General features: G+C 35.0%; 1 protein-coding gene across 1 annotated transcript in view; it reads right to left on the reverse strand.

The window, feature by feature from the left end:
- Nucleotides 1-18,055, reverse strand: part of USH2A (usherin) — a 407,004-nt gene that overhangs the window by 188,969 nt on the left and 199,980 nt on the right. Inside the window, exons 32-35 of the mRNA XM_064509686.1 lie at nt 15,502-15,661; nt 14,843-15,014; nt 10,359-10,506; nt 2,791-2,942 (exon numbers count right to left, since the gene is read on the reverse strand). Coding sequence (XP_064365756.1) covers nt 2,791-2,942; nt 10,359-10,506; nt 14,843-15,014; nt 15,502-15,661 — 632 coding nt within the window. The remainder of the gene's footprint in view (nt 1-2,790; nt 2,943-10,358; nt 10,507-14,842; nt 15,015-15,501; nt 15,662-18,055) is intronic.

An 18,055-nucleotide genomic window follows, 5' to 3' on the forward strand; every position in this document is an offset into this window, starting at 1 on the left:
GAGAAATGAATACGAACTGCTTTTTCTACCGAAAAGGATTAAGATATTCTTAAAACAGTATGAATAGGTAGTAATGTGCATCATATCCTAAATGGCTGCAACATCTGTATTATGTCTCTAACCTATGACTACTTCTCAGGGGAAAATTAAGAGTGTTGCAGTATTACAAAGCATTTTCTTCATATCCTAATATTCTTTTTAGTACAAAAAGTACTAAAACTGTTTAGAGTCAGTATAATACATGTAACTAGACCTCTGCAGTGTGCTTCAAAAACAATATTTCCTCTTAAAAAGGTACATTCTGTATATAAACATATGACCCAGAAAACCTGTTTCAGATTTCCTTTCCTAAACCTTATTTTATACATAATCCTTTGATATTTTCAGATGTGTTAGTAACTTAATAAAATAAAAATACTCTGCTATCATACAAGTAACACTAAATGTAGGATAGCAATAATAATAATAATAATATTGGGAAAAAATGTCATCCACTAGGTTATAAGAAAAAGCACTAGCATGAACATAAAATAAAAAGCTGTGATTAAAGTTTTATAATAGTGAGGAAAGATGACAAATATTCAGTACTGGCTATTTCCAATTATTTCAGAATAGCCTTATGTTGTATTTATTTCTCTCATTTTTCTACATCAGGTATTTACAAGAACTAACACATTTCAAAAGCAGCAGAATTTAAGGCCATCTGAACTCCCCTGTTGAATCTATTGCAGGATATGCTATTTCTCAATAAATTGTTTGTGTTTTTTTGTTGTTTTTTAAAGCAACAGAAAAGAATTAGAACAGACACAAAATAATACCTTGGCTCTACTAGCAAGAGGTTAAAGTTTAGCAACTTGGAATGCACTTATTCCAGATCTGCATTTCACTTGAAATAAATGATAATCACTGAAAGACAGTGGAATAAAACCCAACTGAACAAATAAAAATCTTATGGAAAGACAGAAACTGGTAATGCGCTCATAACTGATTAAAATCTTCATAGCCACGTTCAGAAATGTAAGCTGGAGAAATGCAGTATTTAAGGTAGTCACACAGCATCCTTCAGTCGATTAGGTCACATTAAATACACGAAATAAACAAAAACAGCTGAAAGCATATCAGTTTACTGCTGGGAGACGTTTCCCACACTATTTTGAGTACTCAAAGAGGGTAAAGTTTGGGGCTGGGTTTTCTTTTCTTTTCTTTTTTTTTCTTCAGCATTGGATTTATACTGTAATCGATATAAAAATCTTTCAAAGTCAAATGAAGACACAGTGCTTTAACTTCCTGGTGGCACTTAGGTGAACCTAAATAAAGATGTTATACTTCAATTCCTGTGATTAGAGATGGATCGCTGGCTTTGGAAAACAGTTTACGTACTGATCATGGGATGCAGATGAGTATCAACTAGAGCAATTTCTGCTTTCAATTGCTTCAAAAGTCAAGACACAAGTTTGGAGTTTAGTGGAGATGTGAAAAAAGGCTGCTAAAAACATTCAAAAACCCTAGCTTCTGCTGTTCTGCTCTCTTCTTCTTTTAATGCCAATTTGATAGAACAGAAGCTCTGAAAACATACATACCTCATCTGTAAAAGCATCTTAAACATCACAGTTAATGCAGTGGATTAGAGTGAATATCTTAAAACAAAGTTTGGCTTTTGGGTTTATGTGAAATGTAAAAAATGTACAGGAAAAACTGGCAAAAAGCCATTCAAGCTTTTAAGAGTAAATATCCATCAAAGCAGTCCAAGCTATAAAATGTTTAGTAGTTATAAAGTCTACAGTCATCTTCTGCAGGTAGAGAATGTTACCAGCAGTTGAAAGAAAGCAATCCTGGGAAGAATATTAGAAACGTGTTAAAAAAAAAAAACATAAAAATAAAACCTGGAAGCTCCTCTTTAGGTAATATTTCCAAAGCACAATACAGTGACGTTATAAATTGCAGTACAAAATAAACACAGAACAACATGAAAAACTATCAAATCTTCTTTTTTCCTTTTTCTTTTTTTTTTTTTTTTCCTTTTTTTGGTTACCAAACAAAAAGTGCACACATAAACTTAAATTAACCAAAAAATTAAATCTCAGAATTAACAAAGGTTTATTTTCAGTTACACTTGAGTGTGACACCAAGCGTGGTAGGTATTATTCGAATTATTCATCAGCTATAGCACTATAAAATCATATTGGATTGCAAAGTCTTTAACAACATAAAGCCACAGAAAGCTTGTTTTCACATGTCAAATTCAGTATTCCTCCATTCTCAAATCCTGAAAAATGAGGTATTGTACAAGAGCATTAAAACACGTCCAATATAGTATTTCCAATATAAATATATACTTGGATTCCAAGGATATTTACAAATCATCGTATTTTCCTTGCACTTGTATCACCACTTTCAGCTTCCACAGTGGTCAAATTATCATCAGTCCTTTCATTTAGGCAGCAAGAAATTTGCTCATTTCTGAAACAGTAACAGTCTTTGTATATGCCTTATAAAACTGGCTAAACGACATCTGCAGCTTTCAAACGTATCAACTCTATTTAATTTCAAGACTGTGTGTTTCAGCCTCAAATTCTGCCTTTCTTTACTGTACCGATGCTCTATTTTGGAACAGTGCCTAACAATGACCTATCAAATCCTTAGCAGCTCTTAAATAGGATTTTTTTTTTTTAAATGTCACGTTTTGCCAGATGGGTTAGTACTGACCAGAGTGAATCATCACCATTTACACTGATATTCGCTGCCATCTGACATTTACTACACTCCCAGAATACAAATTGAGGTACTCACCAGTGGACCCAAAGCACAACCTTTCGCAGTACATGCCTGAACTCTGAAGGAATGCAGACTCCAAGGAGCAAGTCCATAAGCATAATAACTTAGCTGTGATGAATTCTGCACCAGAACACCATTCATATACATTCCATAGCTAGTAATAATACCTATAAAACAATGTGATTGTACACATATTAAGTCAATACTATCACAGAGTTAAGAAGAAAATCTTTAATGGTACAGACATTAGGGTAATATTATTCTGTACATCAAGTAGTTTAAAGTTAAGCAGTTAACTATTTAACAGCATTATGCACACAACACTTAGACAAAACACACCCTCCCATCTTAAAATGTTGAAAACCTGGCAAGTGGATGGCATCTTTTAAAAATTATTACATTATTCCAAAGATAATACATTAATAAACTTGCTTCTGAATAGCAACTAACAGCACCTTGGAACCTGGAAAGTAAAGGCAATTCTGTTTCAGAGCCTACTCTACATGGAATGAAAACAAGAACAGAAAGATACACAGAACTATCTTGTATCTTAACAGCTTTAGACCAAGAAAAAATAGTGATCTACATTACAAATGAAATGTTGAAGGACAATTCAGGCCAGTGCTATGATACCTACAATAAATCAGTAACAAATTTTCTTGTCATGCCAAACACCTTATTGATATTCATTTTGGTTGATAATTATCCCAGATTGCCTGCTTTTTACCACTAAATAAACAAGATATGTTTGTTTTTTTTTTCTGGAAAACAGTTTTATCCACTTTTCTAAACAAAACCACAAAATAATACTGATTACTCTGTTTCCTCTCAAGTACACAGTAGAAGTCCTGAAGTAAACTGCATCTTACCTATGCAATCTAAAGAAGTAAAAAGTATTTGCAAACTCAAAGAAAACATTAGCAAAATTTCTAGTGGAGAGAGTGATTTGACAGTTTGATTGGCTAATGCTAACTCAAAAATTGCAGGTGTTTGCTTATCTTATTTATAAGGAAATCTAAATCTCCACCCTTCCAGAAGCACATAATAGGATAGCGTGAATCCTGTAGAATTCAGTTTACAAACTGATGAACTATACATATACAGTGTTTTTACTTTCATGAACTAAAGAAGACTGAACCTTACAGATTTGCTTGGACTTTGGAAGTTGAACTTGCAAAGGAGACTTTTTTCTCAAGGACATTCCTTTATCTTCCTCACTCCTGAATATTCTCCCTTTTTTTCCAAAAAGCTATTGAAATGTGAAATCTTAAGGTCAATAAATGCAAAGCTACAGAAGGATTCACCAGAAGAACTGAAGTCAGTTCAGAAGATGCCTTCTAATTCTTCCCACTATATAGACAGTTCAGTCCCAGTTTCAGAGAGCATTCACAGGCTGAAGTACATATCCAGAAAGAACATCAAAGTACAAATCTACTGAGGATTAATATTTTACGAAGCTTAGTTGTCATGACTCCCTCCAAAATGGGGAACACCTTATTGCTCGGCTATGGCAAGCAAAGAAGGGAAATTTTTATTCCATTTGATCAGAACATTTTATGGTGAAGGTTTAAGTCACTGTTAGCTTTCACACGGCCACTTCTGGTTCCACATGCAACTGCAGTGATCACCACATTTGTAATGAGATTGGTTTCCCCAAAAGAACTAAAATATTTAACTAAATCACTTTTTTCTTGATAAACAAATACTAGAAATTAAGATGACTTTCACGCCATTCCAGAACACAAGCCATAGAAGTTTAACCATTTTATTCATTACAATAATATATTTTAGAAGAATTATCGCATTTTGAGAGGAAGCTAAATGGCAACATACAGTTTCATATAAGCTACTATTGTCCACTGAGCTGCACAAGGGCCTCTCTGGCAGTTAATTGCATATTTAGAAATCTGTGAAACTCAGCACTGCAGCTGACTCTAGGTTTTGTTTGAAGTTCTTCTAGCATCCATTTGCATGGATTTAAACACGCTGAATTCTGCATGTAAATTCAACACTCAGCTGGCATCACTCATGGATACTGATTTCTGCTCTGCTCAGGTTTATTCAGTCACAAAATCCATGTGATGAGTTTTAGTGTGTTAATCAGCATCTTTGCTAAAAAAAATAGCACAAACACACTTAACCCTGTAAATAAGAGATGCCATTAGACTCAGGACCTACATTTACCACTGAATTTGCCCTTTTAAATTATGATAATATTTGCATAAAACACAGGAGATAATAAGGAACATGACTGATTAACATTATTAATCTATCAAGAATATCATTTTTAGGTAACAATAATGCATTTTTATTTATTTTTATGTTGCAAAAGAATGAGACTATTTTGGACTGCTGAAATCCAGTTGAGGGTGGTCAAATGAAAATCAGAAATGTTCATGGTATAACTTTCCAAAGAGCTCAGTGTCTGCAGCTCTGTCTCATTTCAGCTAGACTAGGATGCTTCCCAGCAGCTTTGGAAAGGCAGTCTTACAGGGACTGTGTAAGTCCTTCTGGACTGAAATATTCCAGAAATGCTTTTCCCTCCCTTCTGTTAGTCTGGACATGACAGATCTCCAGGCACATACAAGATATGCTTGAGGCTTCAATTAAAAACAAAATAAATAAATAAAGACTGATAAGGGCATCCTTAAACGTGAACACTGGCATTAAAGATGTGTATTACAGGAAAAAAATGAAGTATTTTAAGTACTTACACCAGTAGTACTAACCTTTTAAAGTAATGGACAAATAATTATTAAATCTTTTGATATTTATGGTAACAGCATTAATCCTAATGAACTCATTTGATATTAACGTAGGTGTCGTATGCACCTCTGTGAGATCCCCACTGTAACTCAGTATTAATTAACTGGACATTATTTTAAAGTGTTCTTGCAATAACAGCATTATGCAACATCTACACTATGAGAAGCAGCTTGCTGGTCGATATTGCGAGCTTTTCTTATCCCTCCAATACTGTCAGAGAACAATCATCTTTAATAAGCTGATGCGTTATCTCGTGATTTTACTTCTGCCTTATATGTGTCTCATTGAGAAAATTACAGAATGAAAAGAAAGAAGGGCTTTTCAGAACAAAAAAGACATGGGCCAGTAGTCCGACTCTGAGATGCGAAGTTCTTATTCTAAATCAGCCAATAATTCTTTCTGGCCTGGGATAAATAACTTAACCTCTCTATTTTGCCACTTATCTTTTTGAAATTGGAATAATAGTACAATTGCTTGCCTACCTCACAAGGGTATTGTGAAAATCAGTTAGTGTACATCTCTAATGCACACTGAGAAAAGGTTCAAAGCCTGCCCAAAGTTTATGTACTTCTCAAGACTTGCTAGATATTTTTTAAAAGCTTACCACCCACGAAATATTAAAGTGTACTATACATTTTTGTGATTATAAGGCTTCAGAAGTGGCACATCGTGGCCATGAAAAGATGCAATTTCTTCTTAATTATTAAGTCTAACTAACTAGAATTAAATCTTGGTTTCACTGAAGACAAAATCAGTATCGACTATAGTACAATTACATTTTGCTCTTTAAAATAAAACAATGCAAATCAGCAAATTAGGCTTAAATTCTGAAGAAAAGTATAGGGTCACTAGGAATTCCCTGCACATGTATCTACAAGCTCTACTCCCTTTTTCTTCCTCCTCTCCTCTCCCTGGGAAAGACCATATAATATTTGAATGAAATTCCAGACTTTGAAGATGAAAAGTAGTACTGAATCTAAAGTGCTACAAGCTATTATTCTTAAAGTACAATCTAGAGGTCAAATCTTGAGCAAAAAATACACTTATCTACATGAATAGTTTCACTGATTACAAAAACAAGTAGTCTCTCTCACAAGCATAAGGATTTGCAGAAACAAGTGGTGGAATAGTTTGCTGAATAGTTTCATAAATTCATTTTTACTGTATCTCTTATTTCCTAAATGAATTCCATATGGCCTTAGAAGATACAGTCCAGATCAAGACTTGATTTTAATGTATGATCTGTACACAAGTAAAGTGAAGTTTTTAGGAAGTGATCATCTCAGGAAAATTTTCAAGGGGGAAGAGAAATAAAGATGTTTTTATATGAAAGCATTTTAAAACAGCACACCTCAAAATGTACCGCAAGGGCATGTTCTGAAGAATATATGGATTCGTTGCTCAGGCCACAAGAACAGGCAAGGCTCAAAACAGAGTAGCTGATGCCTCAGGTCATCTCACAGAGCCTCTCTAAATCGCACCCTGAACTAACTGGTCTATATTGCTTATATTACACTATCTATACATGTGACATGTAAGTGATAGAAATAGAAGGGGGTCTACTGCAAAGCAACATACATATCTTCCAAATATCTTTTTTCTGTACCTCATATATAGATGATGATTCTGAAGGAACTTCGAGACAAAGAATTAGGTATAAATTTTCCATTTGCTATGAGATAACAATTTTTCACAAAATAGTGCAAACTGACTGTAAATACACCAAAAGTGGAGCCCAGAAACTCCATGTCCGTGTTCAGATAACATAAGTCTGACTGCTAAATGCTCCCTTATCACAGTAAGTCTCAAATCATGCCTTTCTTTTTATTTTTCATTGTGCCATCTTTGTGAATAAGCCAAGTAGCCTGTAATCCTATTTGCCACCTGTGGCCTCAAGGGTAGTATATTAATCCCTCTTTAACTTTGCCTACTTGTAGGCAGCTGGTCTCCAGATATATCAAGAGAGTATAACAAAGTCCACGCTGTGCGAATACCAGTCAGCTTACACATCTACTCAACACCAGCAACACCTAATCAACTTCATCAGCCCACAGAAATACACAGCTCCTTCTGAAATATCTTGTCAGAAAAAGGGAGAGAGGCAGAGAAAGGAAAGGGCCCAGAGATCTACTAAGTAGATGTCAATTAATGATATGCAAATCTTGGCAATTCTTAGGTTTCCACCTGAAACCAGGCCAAGCTCAGTAGTTTCAGAAAGCACTACTTAAGCCTAGTAGGCTGAAACACACAGTTTGAACAAATTAAGTCAAAGGTGAGAAACAGTTTCTATGCTTTTGCAAAAAAAGTATTATATTATGTCCTTAGCCCGTAAACATGACCAGACAACAGTAAAGGTGGTGAAGCAGGAAAACTTAAGATACGATTTTTTTTGCCAGTCCTTTTCCACTTTTGAAAATATCTCCATAATATTTCCGTATTGTTACAGCTTCTCAACTATGATATTTTTCAGCCTCTTACACAGTTCTAGAGTACTAACGCAGAGAATGATTATGAGTGATGTGGTCACTAGGCAGCCCAAAAAATATGCTGAAAATGAATAAAACAAAGTCTCTGAACAATGCAATTTTTCCTGATAAAGCAGCTGGTCAGTGAAAAATTTAAGAAGGTGTTTCTTTTTTTTAATTATTTTTCTGAAATAAGGAAGAGGATGCAAATCGGAAATTGGAAAGAAAGAAATAGGAGAACGGTACGATGTGTTATTATTTATACACTCTTTCTGAAACTCCCAAAAAGGAAAGGAAGGAGAAAAAAGAAGGAAAATGAGAGAAAATTAATGTATCCCTTTGTGACCATTGTGCACATGTGAGCACACTGCAGTGAGAAAGCAAAGGCCCTGACCCTCCTAAGTGCCCTTCTGGCTCCAAATGCTCACATGATAGCAATTCTTCCACTCTTAACCACTCAGTAAAAGCTCACAGATAAAAAAGGAAGCAGCCTTTCCCTGTGAGGCAGAACAGCGGCAACTGTCTTCGCTGAATCCCTTCTACCAATTCTGAACCTAATGAAAATCCTCTAACAGCAACGCACACGGTACCCACACATCACCAGGGAATAACAGCAATTCCAGGGGAAAGTACTCCACAGGCATCAGAATGGAAAAGCAGTGAAAATGCCTCTGAATATTTTTTGAAGGGGTGAAACGCACACAGGTGGCCTGCAAACAACTTTGTTCTGGGTTACAGAAGAGTAAGCTATATGGTGAATTTGGTAAAAGAGTTACCTAAACACATTGGTCAAAACTCCAATATACAGGTAAATAGTGTTGTCACCTAGGCTGATGAAGCCTCCACTTTTCTTGGATGAGGGAACAAGGGACAGAAGAATATCATTTATTTTACAGAACTCCCCTGATTCTTATCACATCTGTTGCTAGTCCAAAGTCTGAATTCACAGCTTTCCTAACAACCTGTTTATTGTGCTTATGGTTTAAAAGGAGAGCTAAACTGTATACAATAAATACTGTATTAATAGCAAGCTACAAAGTGCAAATTCAGTCATGTGTTCCCACCTTCTGGTTGTTTTAAAGGATTCATTTATCAATCTATAGTCCTTATCCTGCTTCACTGAGATAAAAATACACATGCACACAAGTATGTATGTGTATGTATATTTTGGTTAGTTAAAAACTCCTCTAAACCATTTGTCTTTTTCACAGTGCAAAGATAACAGGATCAAGTCCTGACAAGAATGATTACATGTAAAAAATGTCTGTTTCATTGAAAATGATTCAGACCTTCGTCACTAAGTCACATATGTGGCTTTCTTTCTCTCTTTCTTTTCATTTATCTTTCCCTGTGCCTTTGTCACACACACAGATGGCATTTTAGTAACAGGGTTAGAGGGTTTCTTAGGGGCTAGAAGGCAAAAAAAAAAAAAAAAAAAAAAAAAAGCAAACCACTACACAAAGAACCATAAATTATCAAGTAGATTATTTAACAGCAGATGACATACTCTTACATCCTTCTAGAAGCAGGACATACAGAATATTATAAATACATAACTTCAAAATCCCTAATGTTTTAGAAATCATTTAAAATCCCTAGAAATTAAGTTATACAGGTAGTAGGCATTCTTCCAAAGTTGAAAGAAGGGGTAAACTTGCAGAAGCAAATTGAAAAATGAAATTCATGTAAAACCATTGTGGAAAATAATTGATATATATCAATATGATACTACAATGATAAAAAACAATTCCGTTGCTTAAATGCATTGATTGATGCAATTTAAAATTTTATATGCATGGTAATAAAATTGAGGTGAAATCCAAGGTCACATGATACTGTACGATACCATTAGAAATGTTCAATTGCGACAAAAGTTTTGGACATGAATATTTCACAGCAAAAAACATTTCTAAACAAAATGAAATGTATTATTTAACTTCTACAGCAATGCAACTGTATAACTTCAAGATGATTATGCAGAACAGAAATCTAATGTTTATCATGTATCTATTAATGTAAAAGAAATGAACGTTTTGTTGGAGGGTACGATGAACGTTGTAGACCGATATCCTTTCAAGAATGCCTATTTCCTCAGCTCAGTTATCCTGGAAAACATTAAACAATGAGGTGCAGTACACAAGAACTACCAAAAGGGAGCACTTTTGAGCCACTGAAACTGCCCGTTAAGCTGAAAACCACAATCTCCTAGCTACAGACAATGATACTATCTCAGGTATTTTATGTGCTAAAACGATCATTAAAAATTAAGCACCACATATAAGCTGCCATTTAGAATATTAATTTACCTTTACTAATCATCTTTTTAACTTGAGGCTAAAAGAGTTCACTTACCATTCGGATACTCAGGCTTAGCCCATGAGATGTTAAAGGAGTCAGATGAATATGACTGGGCGTTTGGGGCAGGAACACCTTCTGGTGTACTCTCATCTGTTATAGCTGTGCTAGCTTCACTTACTGAACACCCACCTCCGGTGCAAGCCTTAAAATATGAAACACAGCAAATAAACATATTCTAATGTAATACCAAAATCATTTGATGCTAGCAAGCAATTTTTGCAAAGTTTTATTTTTACATTCCTGACCTTAGTAAGCCATCTGCTTTTCACAGTGGATTCTTTTTACATTAGCATAGGTTATTTATGATAAAAGGTGAAGAAACAAGATATGTGCTAATCATTATATTTAGTTTTTAAGATAGGTAACACCTATTTCTAATATTTGTCTCACAGCATTTTGCACTTGACTGTGAGTAATAATCATTATTCGATTTCCATTGCTCTTGCAGAAGGAGTTAAAATTACAGTACATGCACATAATATATATCATTTACAGTGCAAAATTCTTCTGTAATTGACTAAAGAACAATCAGAAATTTCAGACAGAGTATACTGCCCAAAGTGCAATGCACTTAAAAAATGAATAGCTACAGAAAAAAAGAATGCCATTAGGACATTCCTGCACTTTATGACACCATACTGACTGAAAAAAATTGAAAAAATAATTTATAATAAATCAATATGTAACAGCTTTTATCGCGAGTATTATTGCAAGAAAAGATTCAGTATATGATTTTTACATTTTGTTTAATTATGAAACAACACAACATGCAAGAAATTGTGCATATTGCCTCATATAATAGCGTATCAGTGTTTTACATGTACAAACATAAAAGTCCACAGTTTAGTCCTTACATACGCTGGTTTACCAATTACTTGCACTAAGACAAGAGATTGGACAAGAGACAGCAGTTCTTACAGAAGTTTTAAAAAATATATATATGTATATAAGTAAGTGGAATGTATACAAGCAGAAGGTATAAACTCTGCACTGAATTTAAAGTATTTTTTGTATTAATTACAAGCCACAAAATAAATCAAAACCTGAATTCAACAAAGACTCAGACATACTCTTAATTATACTTATGGGATCACTGGATTTTAGGGGTTGCCTGGGTGCTGAAATGAAAAAGTAGTCCTTTCTGGAGCATCAGCATCACATAAAGAAAAAGCAACCTTGCCTCCAGGAATAAAATTCTTCTTTCAATCTAGCGTATTTTATTTGAAAGTATTAGCTTCAATTTCCTATTTCCCAATGCATTTCAAAATGCCGAACAGTCAACATACTTCCTACCCCACCTCCAAAACTGTATATTAGCCCCTTTGGTAAAAAAAAGAATTGCTCATAAATGGGTGGATATTTTAAACACCAAGTTTATTATATGATTTCACTGGAAACAACATCATCAACGCAACAACAGAATGATGCCTTTTGTTCAGTCTAGGCTCTCAGATAAAGGTGAAAGAATGCACCTTAGTTTTGCAAACATCCAAAAATGGCTTTTATTTCAAATGTGATAGTGTTAAAAAAAAAAGTCATCTTGGATGTCCACTTAACTCCTACCATTTCGATACAGAGAAATCTTAAGAACAGCAGCCTCCCACCAGAGCTAGACTATTCTTTAAATGATTTAGTTTCTACCAAATTCATGAAGAAACCAAGAGCTGAAAGACCTCTTCCTCCTATGATCCTTACTGCCTTGCTAACTAGTTGCACAGAACCTTCCTAAGCAGTAGAGGTTTTTTTAATTTGGTGAGTTGGTAACAGCAGCCTTGCTGTTCATTTATTTCTTGAGTTTAAGGTGGCTCAATTTTTGTATGTCAAAATCTTGCTGAAGAATGAAGTTTCTGATTTTGTAATGAATATGAGTTAAAGAAAGCTCATCTGCATTTTAACTAACGGGATTTTAGATTAGTTCATCCAAGTGGACTGGACATTGCTGGAACTCTGGTGACGCACAACGCCGTGAAATTCTGCACCCCACTGAGCCACCTTGTGCCACCCTGAACTTCAGTGAGAAACAGTTTTGAGGTAAAATTTGCAAAAATATCAAAGTGCCTAGAGAGTCAAGAGGCAGATCCACACTACACAACGAAGCACAGCACAGAGATCCTCCAGCTACCACCTGAGCTAGTCTATCCATACAACACAGTGGTTAGGAGATATTAGCTTAACAACTAAATCACAAAAGCACTAAGGCCATATAAATAAGCATGCCATCCCAGCTACTAAACTTAGCCTTTTAGCCTTTCATTTGCTTTCAGATTGACCTGCCTCACATCTATCCAGCTTACAGTAAGAACAAAGCAAGAACAAGTTTCTCCACACCAATCCACATAGACGTGACCTTAGACTCAGTTGACTTTGGAAAGAAGCATTAGACTTATTTATGAAAGCTGTTACAGTCATTTACAAATAAAATTGCTACATATTAAATGGCAGTAATTAATTGTGAAAATTGGTAACAGCGTACACAGATACCAATTTTGTTAACTTCATTTAATATACCTGTATTAACCTTGTCACACAAAAATAGCAGCCTGTGAGGTGCTGAAAGCTCTGCTGATGAGGATTTCGATTCCTGTGTTCAAAGCCACAATTATTTTTGATAACTCAACTTTAAGCTTCCTACCTAAAATAATGTTTTTGCATTGATACAAAACAGTATCAATATTACCTGTGAAAAAGCAAAAATGAAGCTTCTATCTTACTGAAACACTTCACTGCAACAAAAAAAAAAAAAAAGAAAAGAAAAGAAAGAAAAAAGAAAAGCAGTACTTCAGTTTCCAAGGTTGTTTTTACTTTAAAAGTTTTAATAAAATTTAGGTAAAATTATCTGTGAAATACTTTAAATGTTTCAACTTCTTTTGGGGGTTGCTTGGTTGTTTTGGCTTATTTTGTTTGGTGGGGTTTTTTGCATCAAGTATAATATGGCCAGCTTTAAGCTCAATAGTTGTAAATCTGCACTGCTCTCAAACTAGTCTGATAAGTTCTACATACACTTGGCCCAAATCCTTTAAGAAGGCTACCTATTCTACCACCACAAAGATATTGGACATTTCACGTACTCCCAGATTTGCCGAGTTGAAAGCCATGAGGATGGTTAGATCTTCTAGCCTGCTTATCACAGACCATGACATTTTATTCAGTCAACCATCACCAAATGATCTTTCTCTCACTTTCTCTTGATCACTGATGCAATAAAAATGTAAAAAAACAAAGAAATAAGATAGAAAATATAAAGATAAAAGGTTTCTAAAAATGTTTGCAATAACTTCTAAAAGAGCTGTATGTGTTAATGAAGAAAGAACAAAATCCACAATACCACTTCATTGTTTGAACTGTATCCCTAGGCACAAACAGTCACCAAAAGAAGCACCTCCGTTGCTTGACGGATCATAGCTGTTAACTCTATCCCCCTGTGCTCTCCTCGGACCCCCAGCGTACAGAAACCAGGCAGGAGCAGAGGACAGCAGCTGTGACACGGTGAAGGACAGCACAGATTCTTTTGATAATACTGCCAGCTTATGAAGGCTTAAAGTGTTTGCTAAAGTACCACCTCAGTTTTGGACACAGTGCTATTTTATATACTACACAATTTACTATGCTGAAACATCTAGGCACAAATGAATTAATTTCAACATGAATCTAAGCTTTAATTAGACTGAATATCCTTGCTTTTTCAAGTTCAAGTCAGATCTTTATCATTACCTGAAGGTAGTTTATTTTTTGTGGTATAATATTTAGAACATTCAAGAGCATGTTAAGAAAAAAATGAATGCATACCCAGTCTACATAAATGTAAATTTATTCATAATCAAGAGCAGAATATTTTTTCTATGGCATTTATCAAAGCAAATATCCTTATATAAGTATTGTTATAAAATGAACAGTGTGCTTAAAACAAGGAACAATCCCATGTTTTTATCCACATATTCTCAGGTTTGTTTGTGAACTGAATGTGTTCTATTTTATCACAAAATTAAACCATTGATAAAAAAATGCAATGAAAATATCAAGGTCTTTTAAAATATTTTAAATAAAAACCTGCTACCTCACACTGAACTGTTTTCCTTTCTGCTGTCTCCCTCTACATAAGGATTTTGTAAAGAAAGAGCAAATTCTCATGGTATAAAATATGAAAGATTAACATTTTCAAACACATTCAATGTTTTTCTCCTTGTAAGTTTGGGGTGGGAGACATCTATTAAATCTTCCAGATAGTTCTGGTCAATTCTCTTTTAGTCATTATCCAAATTATCCTTGAAAAAAATTGTGTTTAAATTACATACACATTTTTGAGGGCCTGTTTTGAAATAAAAACAACTACTGATGTTCACAACACCTCATCAATCTTAGTTTCCAAAAAGAAGAGGTTAAACAAAGCGGACACATGAACCATTAAGTATTTAAGATGTTAACAAAATCAGAATCATTTTCACCATTTTACACCTCTACCACACTTCTTTAAAACTTACAGCTAGTTTTACGAGGTATTCAGTACCCGGGAAAAGCTGCTGAATAGTGTAATCCAGAAAAAGTTCTGTGCTATTATAGATTACATTCCACTTCGTAAAATTCTGCTCATTGTTGGCAATATAAATTATATAGCGATCTAGGATTCCATTTACTTCTATTGGTTCTTTCCATCTGGAAATGAAAGAAAAACATGATTAAGACCAATAAAGATTCAGACAATACTGAAAAAGGCAAGTCTTTATTTAGGGGCTCTGTAGTTTTTGTTTTAAGCATTTGAAAATAAATTTGTGCAACCATAAAAAGAAATCTAAGGGATATCTCTAATGCAATATTTGCACTCAACAGATAAATGATTACAATAACACACAAAATAGGGGCTACGAGATGGGCATATCACCAGAACATATTTCCTGCATTGAAGTTTGTGGAGGCTATGCCCATATGTAGGTTATACTGATTGCGTAAAGACAAAATGGAAATTAAGTTGGCAAGTGATAATCAGAAGGTTCACAGAACCACTAAACTAATCACTTCTATGCATTTAATCATAATAAATTTAATTTTATGTCACAAACCCTTCCCCTGATTGAACTCACTGGAATTCTTGAATAAACTGATACACTCTTGTGTTGTCAGGAAAGAAGAAATCCTTACTTACTGTACATATATCGTTCTAGAATCCAAAACAGTCAGGATCGGGGCATCTACGTGAGATGGTGGCAGCTGTGCTGTAAACAAGGTGACCTGGGAACTGTTTGTACAGCCAGCGACCGTACACGCACTGAGCAGAAACTGGTACGGCGTAAAAACTGCTAAATCTAGTGGGAAAAGGAAATACGAGTTTGCTTTGTATATTAATTTCACCTTGCTTCTCTGTAACTTTGAGAGGGCATCACGTTCAGAAAATCAAGAGGAAGGAGGACCTGCCACTCTCTTAAATGTCTCAGATGTGTCTAAGGGAAGCAATAAGAGAATGCTTGTTGTTTAATACCAAGGACCTGCAAATTCTGATTACTAATAGGACTACAGAGCTCACTTCGGTTTTGATTGCCCTGTTGTACAGTACACTGACAAATTATACTAGAATGTACTGCATCTAAACAAAACAAAGATGTTAGCTTCCTTCGAGCTACATACTATCTGAATCTGCTACAGTTGCATATCAATGCCTTTCAGATGATTAAGTCAAATCAATGGAAAAATCATATAGGTTCATTAATATAGCCAGATTATATTCTTCTATAAAATGCTTTATGTTACATGAATGTCAAGCATCAAAACATGCAGTTGTTCCCTTCACACAAATTTCACTGTATGAGAATGAACACAAAGGAAGCTTATTGTTGCCATCACTCATTTATAAACCGGCCTCTTTTTGCTTATTTGTCCTCAACTGCATGAACACTGAACATTTGTAATATATATTTCAGTAAAAAAATCAACCCATTGAATATTACAGCAAAACAACTGTTAAATGGTTATTTGTTATGAACTTATCTTGAGTTCCCATTACTGCAGGAAAAGGTCAATAAAAATTAGTATCTTTGCTGCATAAATATTATAAAAGATCTTCAGCTTCACCTATTCTTTAGTATCACTGTACTAATAAAAAAATGTTTGTCAGACAAGTTCTAGTAGGAGAGTAATTCAGACAAAATTTTCTAATCTTTTGCTCTTTTTTTTTTTTTTTTTTTTTTTTTTACAAAAATAATTTCCAATTTTAACCAGCAAATCCTTTAGGAAGGAATTCACAATTGAGGCTTTGCCAACAGCGTAAGATATGCAAGTAAAATGTGTATGTCATATAAAGACATTTTTAATATGCCAGAAAAGTTCTGGATTTTTGAAAGACATAACACATGCTAGTATTTGTGGAACCAAATAATATCACACTATCAGTTTGTATAAAAATGTTTCTGAGCACAAACTCAGAAATTGCAAGCAGATGACAAAGACCTCGCTAAACCAGAAATCCTGCAGATTCATCTTCTTTCTCACCAGTTTTATCCTCATATAATGTCCCTGGCCCTAGCTGCACTGGAATTCCTTCCGATTTACTCCACTCAGGGTAAGGAAAGATTTAAGTCCCGCATTTTTACTGAAAACTCATTATCATTCAGTGGTATCACTGCTACGAAGCACACGGCAAAGAGTGAGTTAAAAAAGTCATAACTAAAAAAAAATCATCAAGTGAATGCCTGTGACACACTGACATGTTTAATCAACATAATGGGGCTGATTCTACCAGGGTTAAGCAGTGCTTATGTGGGTGACAGGGGGAAAGCGCACTCCAGAGCAGGTGCTCAAGCTGGCTCAGCAAGCAGAGAAAGTAAACTCCACATGCTGCACTGGCTGTATTGCCCTCATTAGTGTATGCTTTCCGAGATCCCTTCTTCCTTGCAGCTGCCATCAAAGAGGCCACAAAAAGATTGTGATGGAAACCTTCAAGATAAGTCTCAGAAACTTCACTTTCTGGGAGGGCAAACAAGTGACCAGAAAGAATTTATTTCTAACAATACCAAAATGAACAGCCAGAAGTAGTACATGGCACCGATTTAATTCACATGCTTGTAAATGATGGACATACCTTCCTGTCTCTCTAAGTTGAAACTGTCTTGTGGTTTTTTCTCAGCAAACAGGAGAATGAAGAGAAAAACAAAAAGGATGTTTCTCTTTTTCCATTCGTTTATGATAGATCACTTTTTTCCTTGTACAGAGATTTGGGATGGGGAGGGAGGCTTTTCCTCTCCTTTATGAAAGTTCCTTATCCGGGAACTGTTGTTTTGAAAAAGTAGCTTGGTACTGAAACCCTGATTTGATGCAAACTCTGGCCAGTGGGACTGCTTGCAGGAGTAAGAGTTCCTGGAAGAGCCTAGTTAAGTTTGAAGAGGGAGGAACTTTGTAAATAATTAAGAGAATGAAGACGGAAAATGTTCTATTTACCTTCTGGAGAAAATGAAGTAACTATTAGTATGTGTATCTCAGTGCCTGGAATGGGAAAGGCAAAAAGAAAAGACAGGGAGGAGAAACAGGTAAAGTCTAAAGAAATAGAAATAATTACAGATGAAAACACAGGACACAGGAAGAGTGAGGTCCTGCAGGATCCACTGTAAAGGATACTAAGTGGAGAGGGGAGGGGATGTTTAAAAAAAGAGAGAAAGAGAGAGAGAGAAAGAGAGAGAGAGAAAGAGAGAGAGAGAAAGAGAGAGAGA

This window comes from Dromaius novaehollandiae, chromosome 3 (genome assembly GCF_036370855.1).
Source record: "Dromaius novaehollandiae isolate bDroNov1 chromosome 3, bDroNov1.hap1, whole genome shotgun sequence".
Taxonomy (NCBI): Eukaryota; Metazoa; Chordata; class Aves; order Casuariiformes; family Dromaiidae; genus Dromaius; species Dromaius novaehollandiae.